This window comes from Camelus bactrianus, chromosome 14, assembly GCF_048773025.1.
Source record: "Camelus bactrianus isolate YW-2024 breed Bactrian camel chromosome 14, ASM4877302v1, whole genome shotgun sequence".
NCBI lineage: Eukaryota > Metazoa > Chordata > Mammalia > Artiodactyla > Camelidae > Camelus > Camelus bactrianus.
Genome location: NC_133552.1, coordinates 1,146,588 through 1,169,100, shown reverse-complemented (window position 1 = coordinate 1,169,100; position 22,513 = coordinate 1,146,588). Strand labels below are relative to the sequence as shown.

The window sequence follows — 22,513 nt, the reverse complement described above, 5'->3', positions numbered from 1 at the left end:
TTGAAACAGAGCCCCCAACTAATAAACCTGGTATTGCTAACTCTTTCTAGAAGTTCCTACAACCTTGCAGAACCAAAATCGCGAAAGAGCAGTGGATCAGGAGATCTTGCTGGCTGACCCAGAGTGCTTGGTTCTGAGAAAAAGGTGGTATTTAAAAATTCGGTATTTCAGACATTAAAACAGCCTTTAAAAGTTCATTCAATACATTCAAGCCAGTAGTTAAATTCTTTATACGTAGTTTTGGGGAGAATGTGGTCCCTGTTCTTGAGGAATGTGTACTGTGATTAGGGAGGCAGACCACATGGGTATAAAACAATTGGAATCAGTACAGCACACCTTCTTGCTAGTTTACTAGGCCTTCCATCATCTGACGCACTTCCTCACTGCCCCCGTGTAGAGCATGGCTTGGACTTAGACAGACTTGCTGGATGTCCTCCAGATTTTACACAAGGAGGCCTTTTCCTTCCAGAAAGATCAAAATTGTGTCTAGAGACCAGAGCCTGCTTTCTAGGTACTCAGGTAAAAAGAGGCTGAGTCATAATCAAGTTTCTTGCATTCACTGGTGGGGATGGGTGGAGGGGAAGCAGGTGGGCAGCCTGAGGGTAAATTCCAGGGCTGCCCAGGAGGATCCCTTGGACATCCTGGGCCCATATCTGCAGGCAGGTGTTCCTTGTGCCTGTGGGCCCTCGATGTCTCTGCTCCAGCTGGTGCCGGAGCCTCAAGTCTTTGGGCCCCTCTTCCTCATCCACAAAGGGCATTCCTGCCTCCCCAAAGTATAAGGGAGCTCACTTACCCTGAGTAATAAGGACGTTATAGTCACAGCTGTTCGAGATGACCTGAAGACAGCCATGTAATTCAGCGTTTCCGAGTCAGATTACCAAGGTTGGAATCCCAGCTCTTTGATGTTTGGGGAGTGCGTTGGGTTTTGTGCTCTAGGGTTCTTTTCTGTAAAATGGGGTTAATAACATCGTTGTCTAGAGGGTTAAATAGCACACAAGTTTAGGGCAACAGCTGGCATACACACAGAGTATGCATGTGTTAATCCGTTCATCTGTACGCGCGTACACGGGGAGGGAGGTGCTGCTGCTGCGGGCTGTGGCTCAGTGGGACTGGTGTCCTCTCTCCTTTCTCCCCTTCTCAGCTGGATGCATTACGTGAATGCACTTATTTAAACGTAGATTTTGTTAAGTATCGGGAATTATAAGACAAAAATCACCCAGAATCACTATATCCAGAGACTACCGCTTTTAATATCTGGCTGCATACTTTTCTGGACGTAATTTTACATATGTATATATATATATATATATATGCTTAATACATGTTATACATTTGTATATTGTATAGTATACATTATATATTGCATATATAGCTTAGATATAAATACATATATTGTTTCACCGAGTTACATGCTATAATGGCCATTGTAATCCCAAAATCTGATTAAGTGTTTTACACATACATTTTAAAGTCTATTAAATTCCTTTTATTTCCAGTGTATTTCATCTGACCAAAACCAAGTTGTATTCACTTGTTTACCCCGCTGAAGGCAGGGCAAGCGCGGGACGCGAGGCGGGGCGGGCGGGGCCGGGTGGCCGGGCTTCCGGGCGGCAGGTGAGCGGGGCCGCCGCGAGCGCCGCTGTCGGCGCGGACCGAGCGCAGCCCCGGCGGCACCGGCGGTCCGACCGCGCGCCGGGAGGGGGCGCCGGGCGGTGGTCACGCAGCCGCGGGTCGTGACCTCCGTGCTGCTCCCGCGGAGGCGGCCCTCTCCCGGCGTCGCGGAGGCCGTCAGCCAGAAGGACGGTGGCCCGGCCCTGAGGGGGCCGCAGGGGGCCGGAGCCGACGACGGAAGGGGCGGGGGGCGGCGGGGGCGGACGGACGGACGCGCCCTGCCCCCGTCCCCGGCGTCCACACGGCGGGCCGGGCCGGGCGCAGCCGGGCGGTGACGCGGCGGTCACGTGACGCCCGAGGAATGCCAACAATGTAGCGAATGTCCCGCTCGGTCTGCGCGCTGGGCCGCGGCGCGAGCGCCGGAAGATGGGGCCGCCCGCCCGGCGCCCCCGCGTCCCCGCCCGCCGGCTGCCCCCCGGGCCCGGCGTCCCCGCGCGAGGCCCCCGAGCCGCGGGCAGGCGGCCGCCGACCGCGTAGACGGCGCGGCGAGCTGAGGTGAGGCGGGCGGGCGGCCCCTCGGCCCGGCCCTCGGCGGCGTCCGCGCTGGGACGGGGCGGGCGGGGCGCGCGCGGGGGCCGGGGGCGGGGGCCGTCCGCGCCGTCGGGCCCCCGCGGGCCGCGCCGGGGCTCCCTCGGCCCCGGGCCGCGTCCCCTCACGGGCCGCCCGTCCCCCGACGGGGCCGCCCCTCCCCCCCGGCCGCGCCCCCGGCCGGCCCCTCCCCTCCCCCACCCCGCCGCCCCGCCGGTTTCCGCACGCGGGCTCCGACCCGGGTCGCGCCGCCGGCCGCGGAGGCAGGTGGGCCGCAGGTGACACACCTGCCCCGCCCGCGCGTGCCGGGCCTCGATGGGAGTCGCCGCCCCGCGCGGCTGGGAACGTGCACCTCGGGCGGTTCCTCGGGCAGGTTTCCCTTTGGTGCGACGCGGGGAGGGTCTCGGTGTGGACGGAACCGGGTCTTAGAGCTGTTCAGCCTTAACCCCTCAGCCAGAGGCTGTGTGGACTCCCACGTTCGGCAGGTAAAATTCAGTGGCCGGACGGCTCTCCGCCCAAGGTGTTCACGGAGTTTTTAGAAGAGTTTGCCCACGTTTTCCCTAGAAGCTTGGATGTCCTGAAACTTGGATGAAAAGTCACAGAATGTGTGCGATGTTCCTTACAGGTGTTCAGTTTACATCTTAACCTGGTAGGTGACAGACCTTCCCTGTAATGGAGAAAGCTACTTCTGGTTTATTATTAGGAAATTCGTGCCCAGTAGGTCTTGATCCGTATTTTCGGTTGAATTTCAGCTTAAATCCCTGTGCGGCGAATCCCCATCTTTGAGAGCTAAATAAGAGGCTACGATGCTTTGTATCGTTTAAGTTTTTTCTTTAGCAACTGTATTATTAATAAGGTAGTAACAGAAACGTCTTCAGTGTAAGAATGCGCAGACTCTTTAAGCAAGTCTATTTTAAATGATAATTAACAAGACATTGTTATTCAGTCGCTTCTGAAATTTGTTCTCATTATCCAGGTATATAGAGCACTGTTTAATGAATGTGCCAGCATTCCTTTGAAATTAAAATTTCTGAACATATAATAAATCTCAAAATGTCAAGCTGTTTAAAATGATATCTGAGCAGAAGGTGCCATGCAGAACGATTGAGTGAATTACTGGAATCACGAGATTTTTGAACTAGAAAGAGTTCTTCTAGCCTCTCCATCTAATTTGAAATAGTTTTGACTGAGGTGCAAATTGGGCCTGTGCATATTTCTTAGCAAATCGCAGGGTTGGTGGGAGGGGCATGTTTTTACAATAAGATGCCTTGTTGTTTTAAATGCTGTGTTGTAAATAGCCGGCCCTCGGCCCCTAAACCCCATTGTGTGGGGGGCTGAGTGGGGCGGCAGGAAGTGTGGAGGCTGGTAAATTCACCGTAAACACACAGGAGGGATGCGGGGGAACCGGGGGCGTTCTGATTTGTATGGGAAAAAACAGACTGACAAGTTTCTGAAAAGCTGCTTTTATATTTTATTTCATGGTTTTAATACTGTGAAACTTCTGAATAATATTCCTCACTGACTTTTGAAAAATAATAGGCTTGAAGAAATACAGAAGACAAATTCAGTGCGTTTACTTTGTTTTGACCATAAATCTGCTCTAAAAGGGAACAAAACATTCTGGTCAACAGAATGGAAAGCTTGGGCTTGAAAATTCCTGAAGTGACTGACTGCCAGCGTGGAGAATTCTGTCACTCGCCTTCCCTGTTAACAAGCCTACTGTTAGTAATTCCTGTGGGCAGAGCAGGGCCTCCCAAGCCCCGGGTCGCCGCTCCTGTCGTGTGCTGGTGGCCGACACCGTGCGGGCCTTTGCTGCGCAGAGCACCTGCGAAGCTCCGGGGTGTGAACTGAACCTGCGTGGCCTCCGGTTTTACCAAGTGTCTGCTGTCCGCTCATTACTTTTAAGGCTAATGCCATCTAATTTACACTTTCATTTTGAAAGTATTATTAAACCAAGGTAATGTTGGAAATAAAGATAACAGTTATGGTGGTAAAATCAGGGTGGAAATTTGACATTGCTTCGTGTTTACTGTTCAGTGTCCGAAAACTTTACTTCACTTGCCCTCTAGACCACGTCAACTAACTGTGACAAGTGGTTTTTTTAAGTTAATTGCTTTTTGTTCGTGCGCCAAGATTTGAGATTCATATGAATTTTTCTGGAGGCCAAGTGAAAACTGATATTCTGTAGGAGTGGTTTGTGTTTATTAACTGTTCTGCTCTTGTGGCACAGTACAGGTCCTGTAACCTCTAAATTAGTCAGGATGGTGAGAATCTTTTCAGGAATGTGAGTTGGGTTTTGAATGGAGTGGGCCTCTGTTGGGAGTGTTACCTCCCTGCCTCCAGGCCGTCTGTCCTCCCTCCCTAGTGTCACTCCGGTACCTGCCCTCCCCTCCCCTGTCTGCCTGTTCAGCTCTCTCCTGTGCTGTCACCGGAAGTGCCCGACTCCAAGAATAGCTTCACACTTCCTCCATCAAATCATAGCCTTCAGCCTTTCCAGTTTTGGTGAAACAGTCCTTCTCTGGAAGATTATCTCCAGATAGGCCTGTGCGCTGGGCTGGTCACGTGCCACCTCTGTCCAGAGCCGTGACTCTCAGATGGCCCGGTGTTCGGACTCCCTGGCTGTGGAGTTTCTCAAACTTGGAGGGCAGGGTTCAGAGGAGGCGAGGCTTTTTGGAGGCTCAAACCCCCTGCTGGGTGTAGACTTGAGTGTAAGGAGACCCAACCCGTCAGCTGTTTGCTGTTAGGAATTCTGTTAGGAATTAGGCAAAGAGCGGACTATAAGTGTGTCTACAGTCGGGTCATTCCGTGTAGTGACCTTGAGTACGAATTTCTATGGCTGCATTATGTGCTGTCATTCATTGTGTGCGTGTGTGCGCGCACGCATGCGCCCATATATCATACAGAGATCGAGCACAGAGCTCACAGAGTGTGGTGCTTGGTTTTCCTCTAGGCTGTACACCTGTTTAGAGGAGAGGCCTCTGCCGCCAGAGGGAGCCCCGGCTCCTCTGCGGCCTTGTGCTTGCACTGTCTGTTGGGGAGGTGACCTCAGGGACCCCTGTTGTGAGGGGTGGCCCCACCGGACGCTTTCCTGGAGAGGTCCATCGGCATGGTGGCTTACGCCCATGACATGCAGCGTCTGGCCGGAGGCCTGGCCTGTCTGCCTGATTTAGCTTCAGCTTTGCTAGTTAATTATAGTAAGGATATGATTTAAATAATAACTGGAATTTTAGGTCCAAGAAATACTGTTTTAAAAATGCCAACGTGTGTCATCAGTGCGGGACGCGTGACACATGGGCTTGGTTGATTCTTTGGTGCTGGATTGTGTATTTGGCAGCCAGTGTGGGTTTGTGAAGTAGCAGGAGAAATTAGAATAAAAATTCTTGAACATCTGATAGTGTCTTTCAGGATTGGACTGAGAGTTGGAATTGGGTTGTAGGGCCAAGTTAAGGGATGGATAAAATATTGCTGTCACATGAGTTTTTACAGGCTCCACCCAGGCAAGAGTGGGACCGGTGGTTGTCTCGGTTCCAGAATCAAAAACAAGGTGTTTTTGTTTTCTGAGCTGTACTGAAGTTTTAAAATTCCAAAGTCTTGTAGTTTCTTCTAAAGTATATTTAAATCAGTGGGTGACACCTAAGAAATTTCCAGTTAGATTTACTTTGCTTGATACCCCCGTTTTAAAGTCCTCGTCTCTGAGGCCTCGGGCCGTGGTTCTGGGGCTCTGACGGCGGAGCTTATTAAAGTGCTGTAGAGATGTGTCGGACTAGCTCCCTTCAAGCTGCACCTTAATTTGGCTGGTGAGTATTCTCATGAGAAGTTCTTTCAGAGGTTCAAATTTTGGCCATGAAATCAACTGTCCTCAAACTAAAGTCTAAAATACAGGGCCTCAAGCTGAGAAAATACTTTCATTCTTTGTGCATCTGGAGGAGAGTTTTGGCCTTCCCCAGTGACTCCGGCAGGAGTGGCATGATGGAAGGTGTCACTTGGAAGGGCAGGCAGACCGGTGGCTCCTGGCAGGCTGTGGTGGGAGGGAGATGGCAGTGGGAGGGGTCCCCTGCTCCCTGCACACGCCCTGGGCTTACAGGGTGTCACGGAAGAATTCTCTCACGTTTCTCATACGGATGAAAATTTTCATCATGAGATGTTGAGGGGAGGAAAAGGGACCAGGACGCTGATCTGGACTCTGTTCAAGGGCACTTGGTGTTTCTTAGCTGGTGCGTAAATGCAGACGTGGATGCAGCAAAGTCTGGTCTGCTGTGCTGCTTGGCTTCATAATTGGAAAGTCTGTGGGGCACGAGTGCTGCATGCCCCAAGCAGCTCCCCACTTTGTGTTCAGCGTCCCTGGGGAGCGAGGGGTCGCCAGGCAGTTCAGACCTCCTTCTTGGGGGGACTCTGCCCCACTGTCAGCACACAGTCGCGACGTCCGGCCTTTTCCTCGTGTAGCTGTGTTCAGAGAGCTAGTTAGCTAGGTACCAACGGTCAGGTGAGTTCCTGGTCCACTTTCCGGCGAGGTAGAGCATGAACAATACTTACCACTTTAACCGTTCACGAGGGTACAGTCGGTGACATGAAGCACACACGCTGTTGCACGGTCGTCACCACAGTCTGTGCTCATCCTTGTTCATCATCCCAGACGGAAGCTCGGTGCCCGTCCAGCAGTAACCGCCCTCCCCTCTGCTGGTCACTCCCTCTGTCTTGTCTCAGGACGTGCCTGCTCTGGGAGTCTCAGCCTCTGTCCGTCTGTCTGCCTTACCTCACTCAGCGTGATGTCCCCGGGTCACCTGCCCTGCAGCCTGTGTCAGCCCCACGCCTTTCTCTGGCTGAGTAGCGTACCGTGGTCATGCAGCTGTGACAATGGATTTGTGTCGCCTCACTTTGGACTATGGCATCTGAACCTCAGGGAAGGATGCTGCTGTTTCCTGTGCGCTGTCCCCGCGCTCGGGTGCCGGGCACCCTCCTGTCCGGGGCCCAGCTGCAGGCTCCTGCTTCAGGCCATGAGGCTCTTGGTATAAGCTTTTCCCTCTCTGTGCTTTTCTCTCTTTCGGGTAAAAAGAAAGATAGTTTAACTTTTAAAACATCATTATCAAGTGCTCGTTAAGGGAGTCCCTTGGAGCGAGCGTGCGATGCCTGCGCTTGGACGCTCAGCCTTTCCCCCTGAGCCCTCCGACGTGCCTGGGCTTGTCTCCTGACTTGATTGAACGTTTTTGTCTGACTGAGCCCTGACCTACCGGCAAGTCTGATAACTGGGCAGTGTGTTGAGCGTCAGAGCTGAGAGTGACCTCACACACGGTGTCACTCGGGATCCTCAGCACAGCCCCATCAATAGAGCAGCTTGTTCCGAGCAGAGAATTGAAGCTCAGAGCAGCGACGTGCTTGTCCAGCCCCTCAGAGCTGAGTGCCGGAGCCGGGGGACGCCAGGCTGCCCCTCCAGCTACGGTTTCCTGTGCACCGAGACAGCCATCTTCTTTTTTAAATTTTTTGTTTCTTGTTGAAGTATATGGTTGATTTACAATGTTGTGTCCATTTCTGGTGCACAGCACCACGTTTCAGTCCTGTATAAACGGACTTCTGTTTGTTTTCATGCTCTTTTTCATCACAGGTTTTTACAGGATGCTGAGTGTAGTCCCCTGTGCTGCACAGTAGAAACTTATTGTTTATCTATTTTATATACAGTAGTCAGTATCTGCAAATCTTGAACTCCCAATTTATCCCCTCCAACCCCTTTCCCCTCTGTAACCATCAAGGTGTTTATTGTGTCTGTGAGTCTGTTTCTGTTTTGTAAATAAGTTCATTTGTATCATATTTTAGATTCCACATGTAAGTGATATCATATGATATTTGTCTTACTCTGTCTGACTTCACTTAGTGTGATCATCTCTGGGTCCATCCATGTTGCTGCAAATGGCACTATTTCATTCTTTTTTATGGCTGAGTAGTATTCCATTGTATGCCTGTATCACAACGTCTTTACCCAGTCATATCCATCTGCTGATGGACATTTAGGTTGTTCCCATGTCCAGGCTGTTGTAAATAGTGCTGCTGTGAACACTGGGTCCATGTATCTTTTCAAATTAGAGTTCCCTCCGAATACATGCCCAGGAGTGGGGTTGCTGGATCATATGGTAAGTCTGCTTTTAGTTTTTTAAGAGAATCTCCATGCTGTTTTCCGTAACGGCTGCGCCAAACTCCATTCCCATCATCACTGTAGGAGGGTTCCCTTTTCTTCACACCCTCTCCATCGTTTACTGTTTGTGGACTTTTGGTTGATGGCCATTCTGACTGGTGTGAGGGTGATACCTCATTATAGTTTTGATTTGCATTTCTCTGATAAATATCGACGTTGAGCATCTTTTCATGTGACTATTAGCCATCTGCTACGTCTTCTCTGGAGAAATATCTATTTAGGTCTTCTGCCCATTTTTTGATTGGATTTGTTGTTGTTGAATTGCATGAGCTGTTTGTATATTCTGGAGATTAAGCCCTTGTCAGTCGCATCATTTGCAGATGTTTTCTCCCGTTCCGTAAGTTGTCTTTTCATTTTGTGTATGGTTTCCTTTGCTGTGCAAAGGCTTTTGAGTTTGATTGGTTCCATTTGACACGGCCATCTTCTGACTCTGCCTCTGCCAGCCACGTCCTCACCTCCCAATAACTGCCCTCCTCTGTCCACACTGGGGTCACACTCTCGATGGTCCGTGCTGTCCAGGTGGTTGTCCTGGCTTAGAGAATGCACCACCGCTGACTCCGGTTTCTAAGCCAGACGCTTAGGCTTCACCTTTCACACCAGCCCCCTCTAGTGAACATCACCAACCGCTATGGGTCCTCCCTCGTAAGTGTGGCCGGCGCCCGCTTCTCTGTCTCCCAGCTACTACTCTGGCCTAAGTCCCCATCATTCCTTGGGCAGCCTTTTTATTGTCACAGGTACTGTACTGTTGTTAGATAATTGGTTTTCTTGTCTGTCTCCCATCTTGAACTCTGAGCTCCTTGAAGTCGGAGGCTGGTTATTTTTTCCTCCCTAGGACCTAGTAACAGGGCCACCTTGTATGGGTGTTGAGGCCGCGCATTGCTCAAGGGAAAGGCGTACCTCACATAGCAGGTACTCACTTAAGGGCAGTTCCGCCCACTTGGAGTCTCTGGGCCACTCACAGAACACCTGGGTGGCAGTAGGGTCCCCTCCCCTGAGAAAGACACACAGGTGGCCACACACCTGCTCTGTGACCTGTGCCTCAGGGGACCAGGTCCCAGCCTCCTCAGATTCAGACGTTGCCTGACCCCCACCTGGGTAGAGCATGTGCTGGATCCCGGGTGTGGTGTCGGTGTCCGAGGTGGCCGGCCCTGCCCCTGCCACAGGCCCTGGAAAGCCCGCAGGGCAGGAGCTGCCTGTGTGATGTATGTGGTACAGTGACGCGGCCTGGGGAGGGGGTGGGGCCCTGTGACCCCCCAGGGGCTCTGGCAGTAAGCACACAGAGAGCGTGTGACGGGGGCAGGGACTTGGGGTGGACCCCTCACTGCTCACTCCTTAGCTCTGGGGCAGCAACCACAGGGATCACCGCCTGGAGGCAGCAGATGCAGACCGGGAACAGCCCAGGTGTCTTTGGTGGCAGGACAGAGACATAAGCGTGTTCCCCTGGGAGTATCCTCGGCGGCGGGGGGGGGGGGGTGGCAGCCTGCTGGACCCCGCGTGCAGGCCTCGCCACGGCGCTGAGCAGAGTCACTGGGCACGGAGGGGTAGCTCGTGTGACTCCACGGGCTGAAGTTCAAAGACTGGTCGCCATAACGCTCGTGTTTGGAGGGTCTGACCCTTGTGAAGGCTTCGGTCGGGGGCAGGGCTTCTGGGGCAGGAATGACTGACTCTGTGTCAGCTTTCATCCATCTTGTGATTTGTGCACTTTAAAAAATGTGTGTTAAACTCACAACATTACCCCCACCCAAAAAACAAGCCGTCTTGTTCTCCCAGCTTCCAGCATTTCCTTCTTCAGAGTGAATTCCAGGGAGTTTTCAAGCCTTAGACTCGACCTCCTTTGCTGTCCCTGACCCCTCCCTGCTGCTCGGCCGGGCCGGGCTCGGAGGCCACCCCCGCCCCGGCTTTGGCGTTGTCGCAGCTCGCTGGCTCCTTCTGCGTGGACTGTCTCCGGGGCCCGCTGCTCCCGCGCCCAGCTGACTGCCCGAGTCCTGAGCAGGTGGACACCGTCCACACACCCGGGGCCTCCAGCTGAGCTGCGCCCATGGGGTTGGTGCCTCTCACCCAGGCCTGGTTGTCCACCTGGAGTGTCCCTGCTCTGTCCCTTCCAGCCCACCCTCCAGGTGGCTCCAGGCCCAGCTCCCCAAAGGGCACCCCCACCACGTCACCTGCAGCTTAAACGCAGGTGGCGGCTCCCCTTCTCTGCGATGAGTCCAGATGGTGAACGTGGCCTCGGGGGTCTTTCCCAGTCACCACCTGCGCACCTCCGCGCCTCACCCTGCCAGACGAGCCTCTAGGAAGGGCCTCCACCCGGACCAAGCCCGCGGGCGCCAGGCCCTCTGCTGTTCACTCTGGGCGGTTCCCAGGGCCGGAATTCCAGTCTCCCCTACACAGTGTTCTCTGCTTTGGCCCTTCCTCTGACTTCCTCCTTTGTGCTCCCATCTCTCAGATGTTTTTTCCTCCTCTGGGGCACCTCTTTCTTGCAAGCTGTTTATTTGCCTCCCTTACGCCGACCTCTCGCTGGGCTGTGAAGGGCTGAGGGCAGGTTTGACGTTCAGCCCAGCTGGCCCGGCAGTGCGTTGGGCAGACAGGTGGGGAGAGATACTGGAGGACCCTCCCTGCCTGCTGTCCGGCCGCACCTTCACATCGATTATTTATCGTGAGGACAGTATGATTTATTCTTCTGTATCTCAGTTTTCAAAGAGAGGGAAGAGGACTAAAGATGGAAACACAGGGGTCTGTGTGAGGGTCACCTGTCCCCAGACCCCGCATGTGCTTGGGAACTTGCATGGTTGCTGGAATGTGAACGTATGGTTCTAGAAAGTTAGGTATTTCAGAACAGGTGCCTAGACCACAGAGGCTCTGAAAATGAGTGTGCTTGCAGTCATGGCCCCGTTTTACATCAATTAAGCAGAGCCCTGGGCTTCTGGTCTGCGGCCAGCCCAGGCCCCAGGGCAGTCCCCGCTGTCCTTCATCCAGCGACTCACTCGTGTGGGGTCTTGAAACAGTCATTTCAGGACTTGGACACACTAGGTGTTGTGTGCTGAAATACGAATTTCATGCTGAAGAATTTATGTAGTCTGGTTCTTACTTTCTAAATAGAATCTTCTATTAGTTACAGTGAGAAAGGGGACAGTTAAAACCTTTTAAGACCTTCCATCTTCCCACCTCTGAGAAAGGAATAGTAATTTTATGTCATTTCTTCAGGTTTACTGCCATAGCGGTAATGTAATACATCTGTACAAGTTACTTCACAAAATGCTCCTGGAACCGAGCCTGGCACTGAGTAAATACTGGATAAATATTAGGCAGAAGGGCATCTTAGAGGTGAACGTTCCTCACCGAAGGGAAGAGCCCAGACCCCTCTGCCGCTCCTTTTAAACGATGCTCCTTTTTGGGTCAGTTTTTCCTTGTGCATGAGAACTCGGTGATTGTCCTTTATCGCCTGCTCATGGCGTTCCCTGGGGTCAGAAGGAGCGGAGCAGGTGAGGGCGAGAGGCGGGGAGGCGCTGGGGCTGCCGGAGAGCCTTGAGGCCGAGTCAGCCCAAGGAGCAGACAGAAACCAGCGCTGAGCCTTTGACCCCACTCACCGGGTGTGGTCGCCTGTGTCACAGAGGAAGGGCCCGGAGGGGAGATCCCAGCCTCCAGCGGGTTGGCTGCCAGGGCAGTGTCAGGGCTGGGTTTGGTTCCATTTTCTGAATTCCGGAATGACAGTGTAGTCAGTGCCGTAGGCCTGGGGTAGGAACCGCAGTTGGAAAATGCCTTTGTGACAACGAGTTCTGTGTAGAGGCTTTTCCATATTGAAGTACATCCACATGGCCACGTGGTAGGGTGGCTGCTGTGTGGTCGGTTACCACGTGCTGGTCCCTGCCCTTCCCTGTAGCATCAGTTTCTTATTTTAGTATTTAGGTCAAAATGCCAGTAAGAAATTGACTACTTTATTAAAAATCAGGGGAGTACTTGCCTTCCAAGTCTCATAACACATTGTGTTGAATTACTTCCAGCTGCACTGTAGCCAGCTTCAGCGTGACAGGTCGTGGTATCTTTAGGAAGTTAGGGCGGGTTTTAGAAGGAAAAATTTCCAAGGATATGGACAGACCCCATGTTCAGGCGAGCGGAGGTTTTGTTGAGCAAAGCCCGGGGCTAAAGGACAGCTGTGTGAACCAGGAGCTGATTGATTGCCGGAACCAGCCAGAGTCCGAAACCCCGTGGAGGACGTTTAGCCCTGAATCCTCAAGCTGTGGATTTCAAGTATTTTATTTACTTATTTTTGTTTTTATTTTGTGTTATTTATTTATTTTGTTATTTCAGAGTGTTTTTTTTTTCTTTGAAGTCTAGTCAGTTTACAATGTTGTGTCCATTTCTTGTTAACAGCATATTGTTTTAATTTATTTAAGTATGAACTTGCTGTTTAGCTATTTTATATATAGTAGTCAGTATCTGCAAATCCCGAACTCCCAATTTGTCCCTTCCCACCCCTCCTCCCCTCTAGTAACCATGAGTCTATTTTCTGTGTCTGTGAGTCTGTTTCTGTTTTATTCATTTGTATCATTTTTTAGACTCCACATATAAGTGATATCATGTATTTTTCTTTCTTTTTGACTTACTTCAGTTAGAATGACAATCTCCAGGTCTATCCATGTTGCTGCAAATGGCATTATTTTATTCTTTCTTACGACCCAGTAGTATTCCATCATATATATATATATATACATACACACATACATCACATCTTCTTTATCCAGTCATCTGTTGATGGACATTTAGGCTGTTTCCATGCCTTGGCTGTTGTAAATAGTGCTCCTGTGAACACTGGGGCACAGGTGTCTTTTCAAATTAGAGTTCCCTCCAGATGTGTGCCCAGGAGTGGGACTGCTGGGTCATATGGTAAGTCTACTTTTAGGTTTCTAAGGAATCTCTATACTGTCCGCCACAGTGGCTACACCACCTCCATTCCCCCCAGCAGTGTGGGAGGGTCCCCTTTTCTCCACAGCCTCTCCAGCATCTATCATTTGTGGGCTTTTTAATGATGACCATTCTGACTGGTGTGAGGTGATACCTCACTGCAGTTTTGACTTGCGTTTCATTGATAGCTAGTGAGATTGAGCATTTTTTTCATGTGCCTATTTGCCATTTGTATGTCTTCATTGGAGAATTGCTTGTTTAGGTCTTCTGCCCATTTTTGGATTGGTTTTTTGTTGTTGTTGTTGTTGTTAAGTTGTATGAGCCGATGAAGTATTTTAAAGGAGCCATCTGTCGTTAATATAGTTGCCGTTGCCCTGAACTCGGTGTGCTGGCAGAGGTGTGCTTCACTGCAGATTCCACGCCACAGGAGGCGTCCCGGATGGCCTCACGCCACGCACACTGGCCAGAGCTGAGCCGTATTTTATCATGTCTGAGAGGTGATGTGCTCTCTCTCCCTCAGTCTTTTCAAGTGGGGTATTTTCATGATCATTCATTGTCCATTTCTGAAAAGTGTTCACACTATGTGGAAACAACCCATGAATATCGTCTTCCCGTTTTCTTTTTCAGAGAGTGACGATCTTCAAGATGAAGACTCTGGAAAATGTTCGGTTCTCCGCAGGAACTACAAAATTTGAAGGAAAGACAATTTTTGAAAGGAAGTTGTTTTGAAAGTATGTTTACAACTAACTGATACTGTTGACAGTTTTTTTTGAAACAGTAAAAGACTTTGAGAAGATTGTATTTATGGTAAAAGGAAACTGGAGTAACAATGAGGCCAAAGACTTTCCCTGCCACAACGTACTCCGGGAACAGCCGGCAGCGGCTGCAGGAGATCCGGGAGGGGTTGAAGCAGCCCTCCAAGCCCACGGCCCCGGGGCCGCCTGGGGGCCCTGGCAGCGACGCAGCCCTGGACGCCAAGGTCCTGGGCGGCAAGGATGCAGCCCGGCAGCAGCAGCAGCAGATGAGAAGCGCCCCGAAGTTCGGGCCCTACCAGAAAGCACTGAGGGAGATCAGGTACTCCCTGCTGCCCTTTGCTAACGAGTCGGGACCCTCGGCAGCTGCAGAAGTGAACCGACAGATGCTGCAGGAGCTGGTGGACGCGGGCTGCGACCAGGTGGGTGTGAGCTCCCGGGGTGCAGGCGGAGACTGCGGAGAGCCTTGGGGGGGTCTGGGTTAAAGACCCTAGTTCCTTTACGTGCACCATCGGACTGTTGTCCACCTTCTCTCCAAGCCCGTCTTGTTAGCTGCTTTCCTTTGCAGGTGAGATCAGAGGTTTCTAACTCTGCTGAAATTGTGTCAGTGTCTTTTCAGTTCTGCCCTTGTGACGTTGCGAAGGGCTTTCACATGCAGCCCTTTCTTTCTTTGGGGTTTGTTTGGGCTCATTCTGAGCTGTCGTGAGGAAGAGACTGGCTTCCTTAACTACTTTTGGTTTGTGCCTTTTTTGACTTGCTTCAGGGGAGCATTGATTAACATGAACTGGCTCTTTTTTGACTCTTTCTTCTTTTAAGAAATAGCATATATGCTATTACAGGAGATGTAACTGTATTAAGGAAATGAGAAAGACTAGAAAACAGAGCTCGAAGAGTCATCCAAATGGTGGCAACGCAGCCTAACTTCTCAGCTGCTTAAGAGTAAAGGCCAGTTAGTGGAAGTGGCACCAGTTATGCACAGACACACAGCTCACAGCTGCACATTTATGGTCCTGTTCCCGCGGCTGAGGAAGACCCGCCTGGGGGCAGGACCGCGTAGAGGGGGCTCACGTCTGCCCAGGTGAAAGTGTAATTAGCGCGACGGAACCGGCAAGAACGCGGCCGCCTCGGGAAACGGCTCCCCCTGTCGTCCTCAGAGGCAGAGCTGCCTGGGCTCAGAAGCAAGCTAGGTAACATGGTAGGACGCACGCTCAGAGCACATCAGGGTGGCCTGAGCACTTCTGGTTTCCTTGAAATGACCTAATTATGTATGGCTGGCGTCCCAGCCCCAGGAGCCGGAGTAGAGGGACAGCGCCCTCCCAGGTCCCAAAGGCCATCCCTCACCTTGCGGCTCCTGGCCTGGGAGCCTGCGTTTCTCAGATGGTGTTTGTGAGACTCATCGCGCAGTTTTGTGGGGCTTCCTTGACACTTTGGGATGTGCTGGGATTAACTTGGGGTCACAAGCATTGTTGGTTGGGAGCTTTCAGGCAGCACAGGGCCGATGGACACGGTGCAGGGCGTAAGCCACGAAGGCATGGGCTCTGTCACTGCGAAAACACGAAGCTAAGTGCGCTGCCCCGGCAGTCGGCGCCTGATGGCTCTGCAGGTGGGCAGGAGCGGCCCTGGGGAAGCACGGAGTGAGGCTGCAGGGACTCGCAGCCCAGCAGCAGAGCTGAAATCTTCCCTGAGTTACTTGCAAACAGAAGAGGTAATTGAGCTCGTGTTCCTCGCAGCTTTGTTTCAGCCGCGATAAAAAGAAACGAATCAGGCAAACAGTCCTGAGTGCAAGTGGATCTCACTGCGGGAAAACGCGCTAGTGATAACCGCGGGCGGGGGGTGATGAGGCTGGTGCCATCTCCAGGGCAGCGAAAACAAATACGGTGAAGGTAAGGGTTGGGCGCCAGGCAGTGCCATCAGCATTAATTTATATTAATTTCAAACAGAAAAGACTTCATTTACCATATTTAATTCTCCTCAAATAACCCGTCAGTTTGGTGTATAGTGTTAGTTAACTTTATAAATAAAACTGTGCCGCCTTCACTCACCCTCAACTCCGTCTTTTTCCGGTCTGGTTAGAGGGTGCGTTTGCTTTCAGAGGGTTCTGTTAGAAAGTCATTATGTGAGTCCCAAGCACGGGGAGACAGCGGCAGTGCCCCTGGGCTTGGGTGAGCCGTGGTGAAGCAGGTGACGAGAGTCCAGGGTGAGGGGCGCAGGGACGCCTGTGGGGCAGCGACCCCTTGTCTCCTGGGACATTGCCCTGCCACTTGGGCCAGGTTTCTCTGTATCTGAGTTAAGTGCCGTTTTTAACCCTGTATTTATCAGGATGGCAGTAAACCACGTGCTTTCCCAAGGTCGTATGGGGCCTCGGTGGTGACACTTTCACACGCAGTGTATGTCTGTTGCATATGCACGCACACCTTTTTTTCCCATTTTATTTGGGCTACAACTAAATTTCTGGAAAAAGCTAAGACTATTCATTGTGTAATGCTATAATGTATATGTCAAATGATACAGTGTTAAGATCTGTGCATAAATTACTAGAGACATGACAATTTCTATAAGGAAAACAGAGGCCAATAGATTAACATTCTTAAGGAAGGAGCTGTTCTTTAAATATAGATTTAAAGGATTGGAGAGAGAAGTTTTTTTTATGAGTGTCATATTTTTATCATTGGGTACTCATTGCTGTAAGTGATGATTTAAATCTGGCTTTTACTTTATCTTCCTTGTAAAATGTAGTTTTACTTTTTCTTTTAATCTTTATGGTTCCCAATGACCATATTACCAAATGTTCCCTGTTTTTCTTCCTACGAAGTTTTAAAACCACTAATTTGATTTTGCAGTGATGTTAACGTTGTGACACTTCAGCTTCTCAGAAGCACGTGGCTTGTGTGCCCGCCCTGAATTGTTCTCTCCGTGAGGATGCTCTTGGGGCAGGCTCGCGCCCCCTGGGCTTCTCAGAGTCTGTGGTCCAGCTGGATGGCAGGGCCTCATGGGAGCAAGCATCAGACTCAGTGGCTCCCAGGGGACAGAATGCCCATGGCTCCTGGGCCCTCAGGGTAGCTAAGCAGTTGAGCCTGTGGTGCCCCCTAGAGGAAGACTCGGGTGAGACAGCTCTTTCAGGCTTGTCTGTGGTTCCCCGCGCACAGGCCACGTGCTGTTCTCCTGTGGGCAGCCTGTGTCCTGACCTTCCTCCAGCGCGACCGGCTGTCAGGGCGCCAGGCCCGTGGCAGCTCTGAGGACTCGAGAGCTCTGGCCCGTCGGGGAAGTCGGGAGTAACTGCTGCCCCGGCCTGGTGACAGGCGGGCCTCAGGACTGGGTCCTCTTTGCCAGCGAGGAGGGACTGAGGTGACATGCACGTTCCCGCCTCTTCCTCTGCGGGGGGAGCCGCCTTGCAGGGCTGTTGAGCAGCCAGCACGGCCCTGACCCACGGGTGCGAGGAGAAGGAAGGAAGGAGCATGGAGGCGTGGGAGCGCCCAGCCTGTGGCAGGAACCTGTCTCATGGCGGGTCCTCGCCTTTGCCCTTTTTCCTTTCCTTTTTTTTTTTTTTTTTTAATTTTCAAATTAAATTCGACCCTGCCAAAAAATCAACTGTACCTTTTTAAAGTGGGATTTAAAGTTACTTTCACGGGACACGAGCAAATCATGTTGTGTCACACTCTCCTCCCGGGCTCCTCCTGGTCATTAAAGTAGCTTGTGTTCCTTTTGTAAGTTTGGAAAATATAGAGACATATAAAGAGGAAAAATTGCCTGTAATTCTATCAGCTCAGATACAACCACTCTGAACATTTTGGTATAAAAATGGCCACTTTTTTTTTTAACTAATTAAAGGAAATTAAGGTAAGTGAGGAGGGATGTGCCCAGGTCAACAGGTAGAAAAAAGCTAATCACAAAAAGTATATCCAGCGTGGTCGCAGTTCCTGTTACCAAAATACACGTGTATGGTAGACCCTGCTCGCTCTCCTGGCCTGAGGTCTCCCCCAGGACGTGTCTTCATCCCCTCACAAGACCGCCACATCCCCTCTCCGCCCAGGCCTGGGCTGCCTTTGGCGGGGGGCGGGGGGCCCTGAGCGTGTGACGCTCGGAGTCTGTGATGCCCACCTGATTGGAAGGCTTCCTGTGGAAGAGAGAAGCTCTGTATTTGTAATGTTGATTACATTTTGAGAAGATGTATGTGGGATAAATAACATGCGAACATTAATTCTGCTTCTACTTTTTTCCTCTCAAATGGAGCTACAAGAAAATGGAAGGTGTCTGTGGCCCGAGTTCGGGTCTGTCGGGCAGTGGTTGGCGGTGCCAGTGGAGGCGGGCGCACCTCGGCCCCCCCGTCAGGCGCCTGTGCCGGTGCTGCCGGCCCACTTGGGAAGGGGCACTTTGATCACTTACTTATTACCGTCGCCATGTGATTTTAAGTGGTAACTTCTGCTCCTCGCAGGGCATGAGATGGAACCAGAGGCATCCGAGAATCTGCCCTCTGAAAGGCAGTCGCTGGTGGGACTGGAGTTTTGCCATTGATACTTGGATAGGTACACACCTCAGTCTTCTGTACGTCTGCATTTCGTAAGAAAGCAGCTTTTTGGTTTTGACGCAGGCTTCAGGTTACCGTGCCGTGAGTTGCTGCTGCTGTCCACCTGCCGGTCCTGCTTCGTCTGGCTTAAGCTCGTTCACGTCACTTCCTGGGGAGCGTGCGGGGGCCCGCTCAGTGGGGGCTCCGCCACAGGATGCCGGGCGCCTGCTTGGTTTTTTCCCCCAAGTCCCCTGATCTTTCCCCCGTAGCCAGTAGCACGAGATGTGGCATTAACTGGACCTCTCTCCTATCCTTTTGGAATTCTAAGATCTCGTTTCTTTGCTGATCCTCAGTTTCGTGAGACTCAGGAGCCAAATGTTGTCGAGAACGCCAGTCCCCGCCACGCGCAGTCCTGGAGCGGGCCATTCCCCGGGGCCCAGGCTGTGTGAAGCCTGCTGGTTTCCCTTTTCTGCGCTTGTGTTTTATTCTACTCCACACAGTGTCTTAGACTTTTTGTAAAGTCTGTTTTCAATTTTTAAAACCCAGGAGCTTTCACATTAAAATTTGGGTTTTTAGCTGCTCTTGAAAAGGAGAAGCCAGCACCTGTGCTTCACGTGGAAGCTGGTCCCAGGGCTTTGGGGTGACTTCTGAGCCCTCTGCCACAGCTCCAGCTCAGTGTTGACACCTGGAAAAGTGTGTCCGAGGGAATCGAATCCCAGAGACAGCGGAGCTCAGCGCCGTCCAGCCTCGGGGCTGCAGGAGCACCTGGATGGCTTCCTCCCCAGCTGGCAGGGGCTCAAGCCCCGGCTTGTTTCTGCATTTTCACCCGCAAGCTACACCCGGTGGGTAAACTCTTAGGTGACTCTTTCATTGCTGGGCCACGGTCAGTACTATTTGAGACTAGTTGTCCAGCAGAGAACTTGAGCCAATCTGCAAGAGAGATTTCTGGGTAGTCGCCTGAGAGGGGGCGCCTGGAAGGCAGACACAGGTGCCAAGGGAGAATGGGCTCTCGGCACCTCGGTCAGTGAGTCACATGTGAAACGACTTGTCCCTGCCTCCTGGGGCTCAGGATGTGGTGGGGACACCAGCACAGGAGGGGCTGTGCTGTGTCTCATTTGTTCTTTCATTCCTGCATTTGTTCACTCATCACGAACCAGGGAAAGGACGGGGGGCTGTGAAGGGGCAGGCAGACCGGACCTTGGTTTTACGGTTAAGTGTGCTGGTGATGGCTGATGGTGGGGTCACACTTCAAACGTTATGCACGTAGAGAGAATAATCTTGCATCTTGCACCTTTCTTTCAGAGACTTTAGAGAAATGCTGTACCCCGCACAGCAGCCTGTGTCCTGCCCGGAGGCAGCTGCTGTCCTGGGCTCACCCCTCACTCCCGCCCGTGCTTTGTGCTGTTACTGCGTGTGCACACTCTGACCCGTCTACAGTAGTGTTTCATACTTTTTAAAGAAACTTTATACAATGTGAGTTTGCAACTTCTTTTTTTCATTCAACGTCACGTTTTTGAGACTTGTCCCTGCTGACAGGTGAGGCTCCAGTTCGCTTCACTTGCTGGATTGTACTGCATGCGTCACGGTACCACCACGACGTGCTCATTATCCTGCTGACGTGTGTTTAAATAGTTCCCGGTTTTCTGTTGTAAACAGAAGTGCAGCAGGGGCTTCTGCGGGTCTTCTTGTGAACATGGGGGGTTTCTCTGAAAGTGGGATTTGAGTGTCTCTGACTTTACTTGGTGCCGTCAGCGTTCCGTGTGCATTCCTCTCCTTTCTCTCCAGGCAGGTCTCCCCGACTCTGTGAACTTGGGGAACGATGGCTTGTCCTGAGCCTCCATCTCCTGCTTTTGGTAAAACACAAGTACTTGCATTGTAGGGTGATTCCGAGACTTGAGGGCCCCGTGCACAGCTCCCGGCTCGCTCTCTGTCTCAGGCCCGAGTCCTCCTACCAGCCGTGCCCGGGGGCTGCGCCCCACGTGGAAGATTCCCCCCCAAAGGCTTGGTCTGCACCCAGGAGTACGGAGGTCCCGCAGGTCTGCGAGGGCCTCCCGGGAACCCAGCGGGAGTCTCAGGGACACGGACGGTCAGTGCATCTACAGGGTCGCGCAGGCCCCTTTAACCCCACTCCTCCCTCGGAGCTGGCAGGTCTGAGGGGTGCTGACTGAGGCCCGCGTGCTGTTCTCGGCTGGAGGGGGTGCGCGGCAGAAGCTCACCGGTGGGGTTTGCTGGGGGCGTCCTCTCACTACTCTGCCAGCCTCGTTTCGGGAGCCAAGGCTGACTGTGGCCGACAGGAGAAGCCGTTCTTGCAGAATCACGTGAGCGCATGTTGCTGCTCGGCTGGTCTGTCTTCTGGTGTCCTGATGTGGTGACAGCACAGGCCAGTCCTCCGTGCATCTGGTCAGGCGGCGGGCGGTCCTCCCACGGCGAGCCTGCCCTCTGCCCTTCGCAGGCGCCTGTGCCACTCACCCCCATGGCCTGTGGCCTCTCTCTTCGCATCGTGAGTTGAGACAGAAACTGAGCCCTTCCACCGAAGACAGTAGCCAGCGGCCCGTCGTCTTTCCGTCTCTGGTGGCTTCTCTCTACCCCTGTGAGAGTCAGCAGTGCAGGTTCAGACTCAAGGGTGCAGAGCTTGGCAAGCCCTTCCTTCTGGACCCTCGTCCTGAGCTTGGGGCCCTGGTGCTGACCTCAGGGCCCACCTTGAGAGGTGCCGGGGTCAGTGCAGGCGGGGCCAGCCTGAGTCCCGCTCAGCAGGGGAGCAAGGAGCCCGGCCTCGGCCTCTCAGCCCCGCGTCTGTCCAGTTCAGAGCATCCGGGCCTGCCGTGTCCTCCCAGGCTCTCCGCCCGCCGTCCTTGCCTGCCTCCCTGAACCAGGTCCACCCCCAGCCCTCCCCCGTCTGGTCGTCAGCCTGTGTCTCTTAGTGTCAGGTTTCTCCGTGTGGGGAGACCAGGGACCTCTGCTCCTCCGGCTGGTGCTTCACAGAGCTTCCCCAGAATTGCCTCTGTGGGGCCCGTGGCGCCGCTCCCTGTGCTGTCCGGCACGGGCTTCCTGCTGAGTCCCCCAGGGCTCCGCACACCGGGCTTGTGCGTCCCTGGAAGGGGCCATCGGGAGTTCCTTCCTCGCTTCCTGGGGCATAGAGGTTGTCTTAGAGACTTTGGAAAGGGAGGCCCAGTTAACTCTCCTGTGGGTTTGTGTGTTTGCTTGTTGTGGTGGGTTGTACAAGCCAGATTTCAGAGGACCTGCTGTCCTGCACAGGAACGGGTGTGTGCTGGGGGCCCCAGCAGGCCTGCGCGGGAGGCCTGGTGCCGTCTGGCGCGGGGCCCTGCGCTCTTGCCTCTGCCCCAGATCCGTCTTCTCACTGACCTGCCGCTGCCTTCAAACTGGCCCAACAGTCGGCCCAGGCTGTGGCCCCTCCCCACTGTCTGCCCAGGCCTCTGCTCTGACTATGCCCCCTGCCAGGGATACCTTTTCTCTCCTGGGCCTTCCATCTGCCCAACTCGGTCTGCCCTTGAAAAGCCAGCTGTGCCTCCGGCTCCTCTGTGACCAGCCCCGGGGACCTCTCCCTCGGCGGGAGGGTCGCCCTGCCCAGCTCTGCTGGGCCCATCCTGGCCTTGCTGCAAGGCCTCCTTCAGTGCCTGTCTTTCAGGGCCCCTGCTGTGGCCAGCACAGAGCGTTGTAAACTGGAGGCATGCGGTGAGCTCTCTGCCCCATCCCAGGGGAGGCCTGGGGTGGGGGGCCAGGCCAGCTGTCTGACTCCCGCGGTTGTCCCCAAACCAGAATTTGTCAATCCACTCGCAGACAGTTTCTAGGGGAAGCAGAATGTACAGCTCTTCCAGGTCCACCATCAGGATTCCCGCACGTTCCTGACCTTGGCCTCATGGTCTGTAGTTCAGGGTGTGTGGGGATACGACCCCAGCAGTGCTGGTCTGGAGACTGGTCTGCTGGCCTGGCTGTCACGGAGGTGAAGTCCCCGTG

At 52.9% G+C, this 22,513-nt stretch overlaps 1 protein-coding gene across 4 annotated transcripts in view; it reads left to right on the top strand.

Annotated features, from left to right (window-relative positions):
• Positions 1-1,828: 1,828 nt before the first annotated feature.
• LATS2 (large tumor suppressor kinase 2) overlaps positions 1,829-22,513 on the top strand; it is a 32,298-nt gene continuing 11,613 nt past the window's right edge. The window contains exons 1-3 of one of the 4 annotated variants that reach the window (XM_074377885.1): positions 1,851-2,166; positions 13,646-13,779; positions 13,910-14,456. In XM_074377885.1, the coding sequence (XP_074233986.1) occupies positions 14,112-14,456 (345 nt within the window). In that variant the 5' untranslated portion in view covers positions 1,851-2,166; positions 13,646-13,779; positions 13,910-14,111. Of the gene's footprint in view, positions 2,167-13,645; positions 13,780-13,909; positions 14,457-22,513 lie in introns of all 4 variants that reach the window. The other 3 variants (XR_012511590.1, XM_074377886.1, XM_074377884.1) reach the window with 3 other exon arrangements.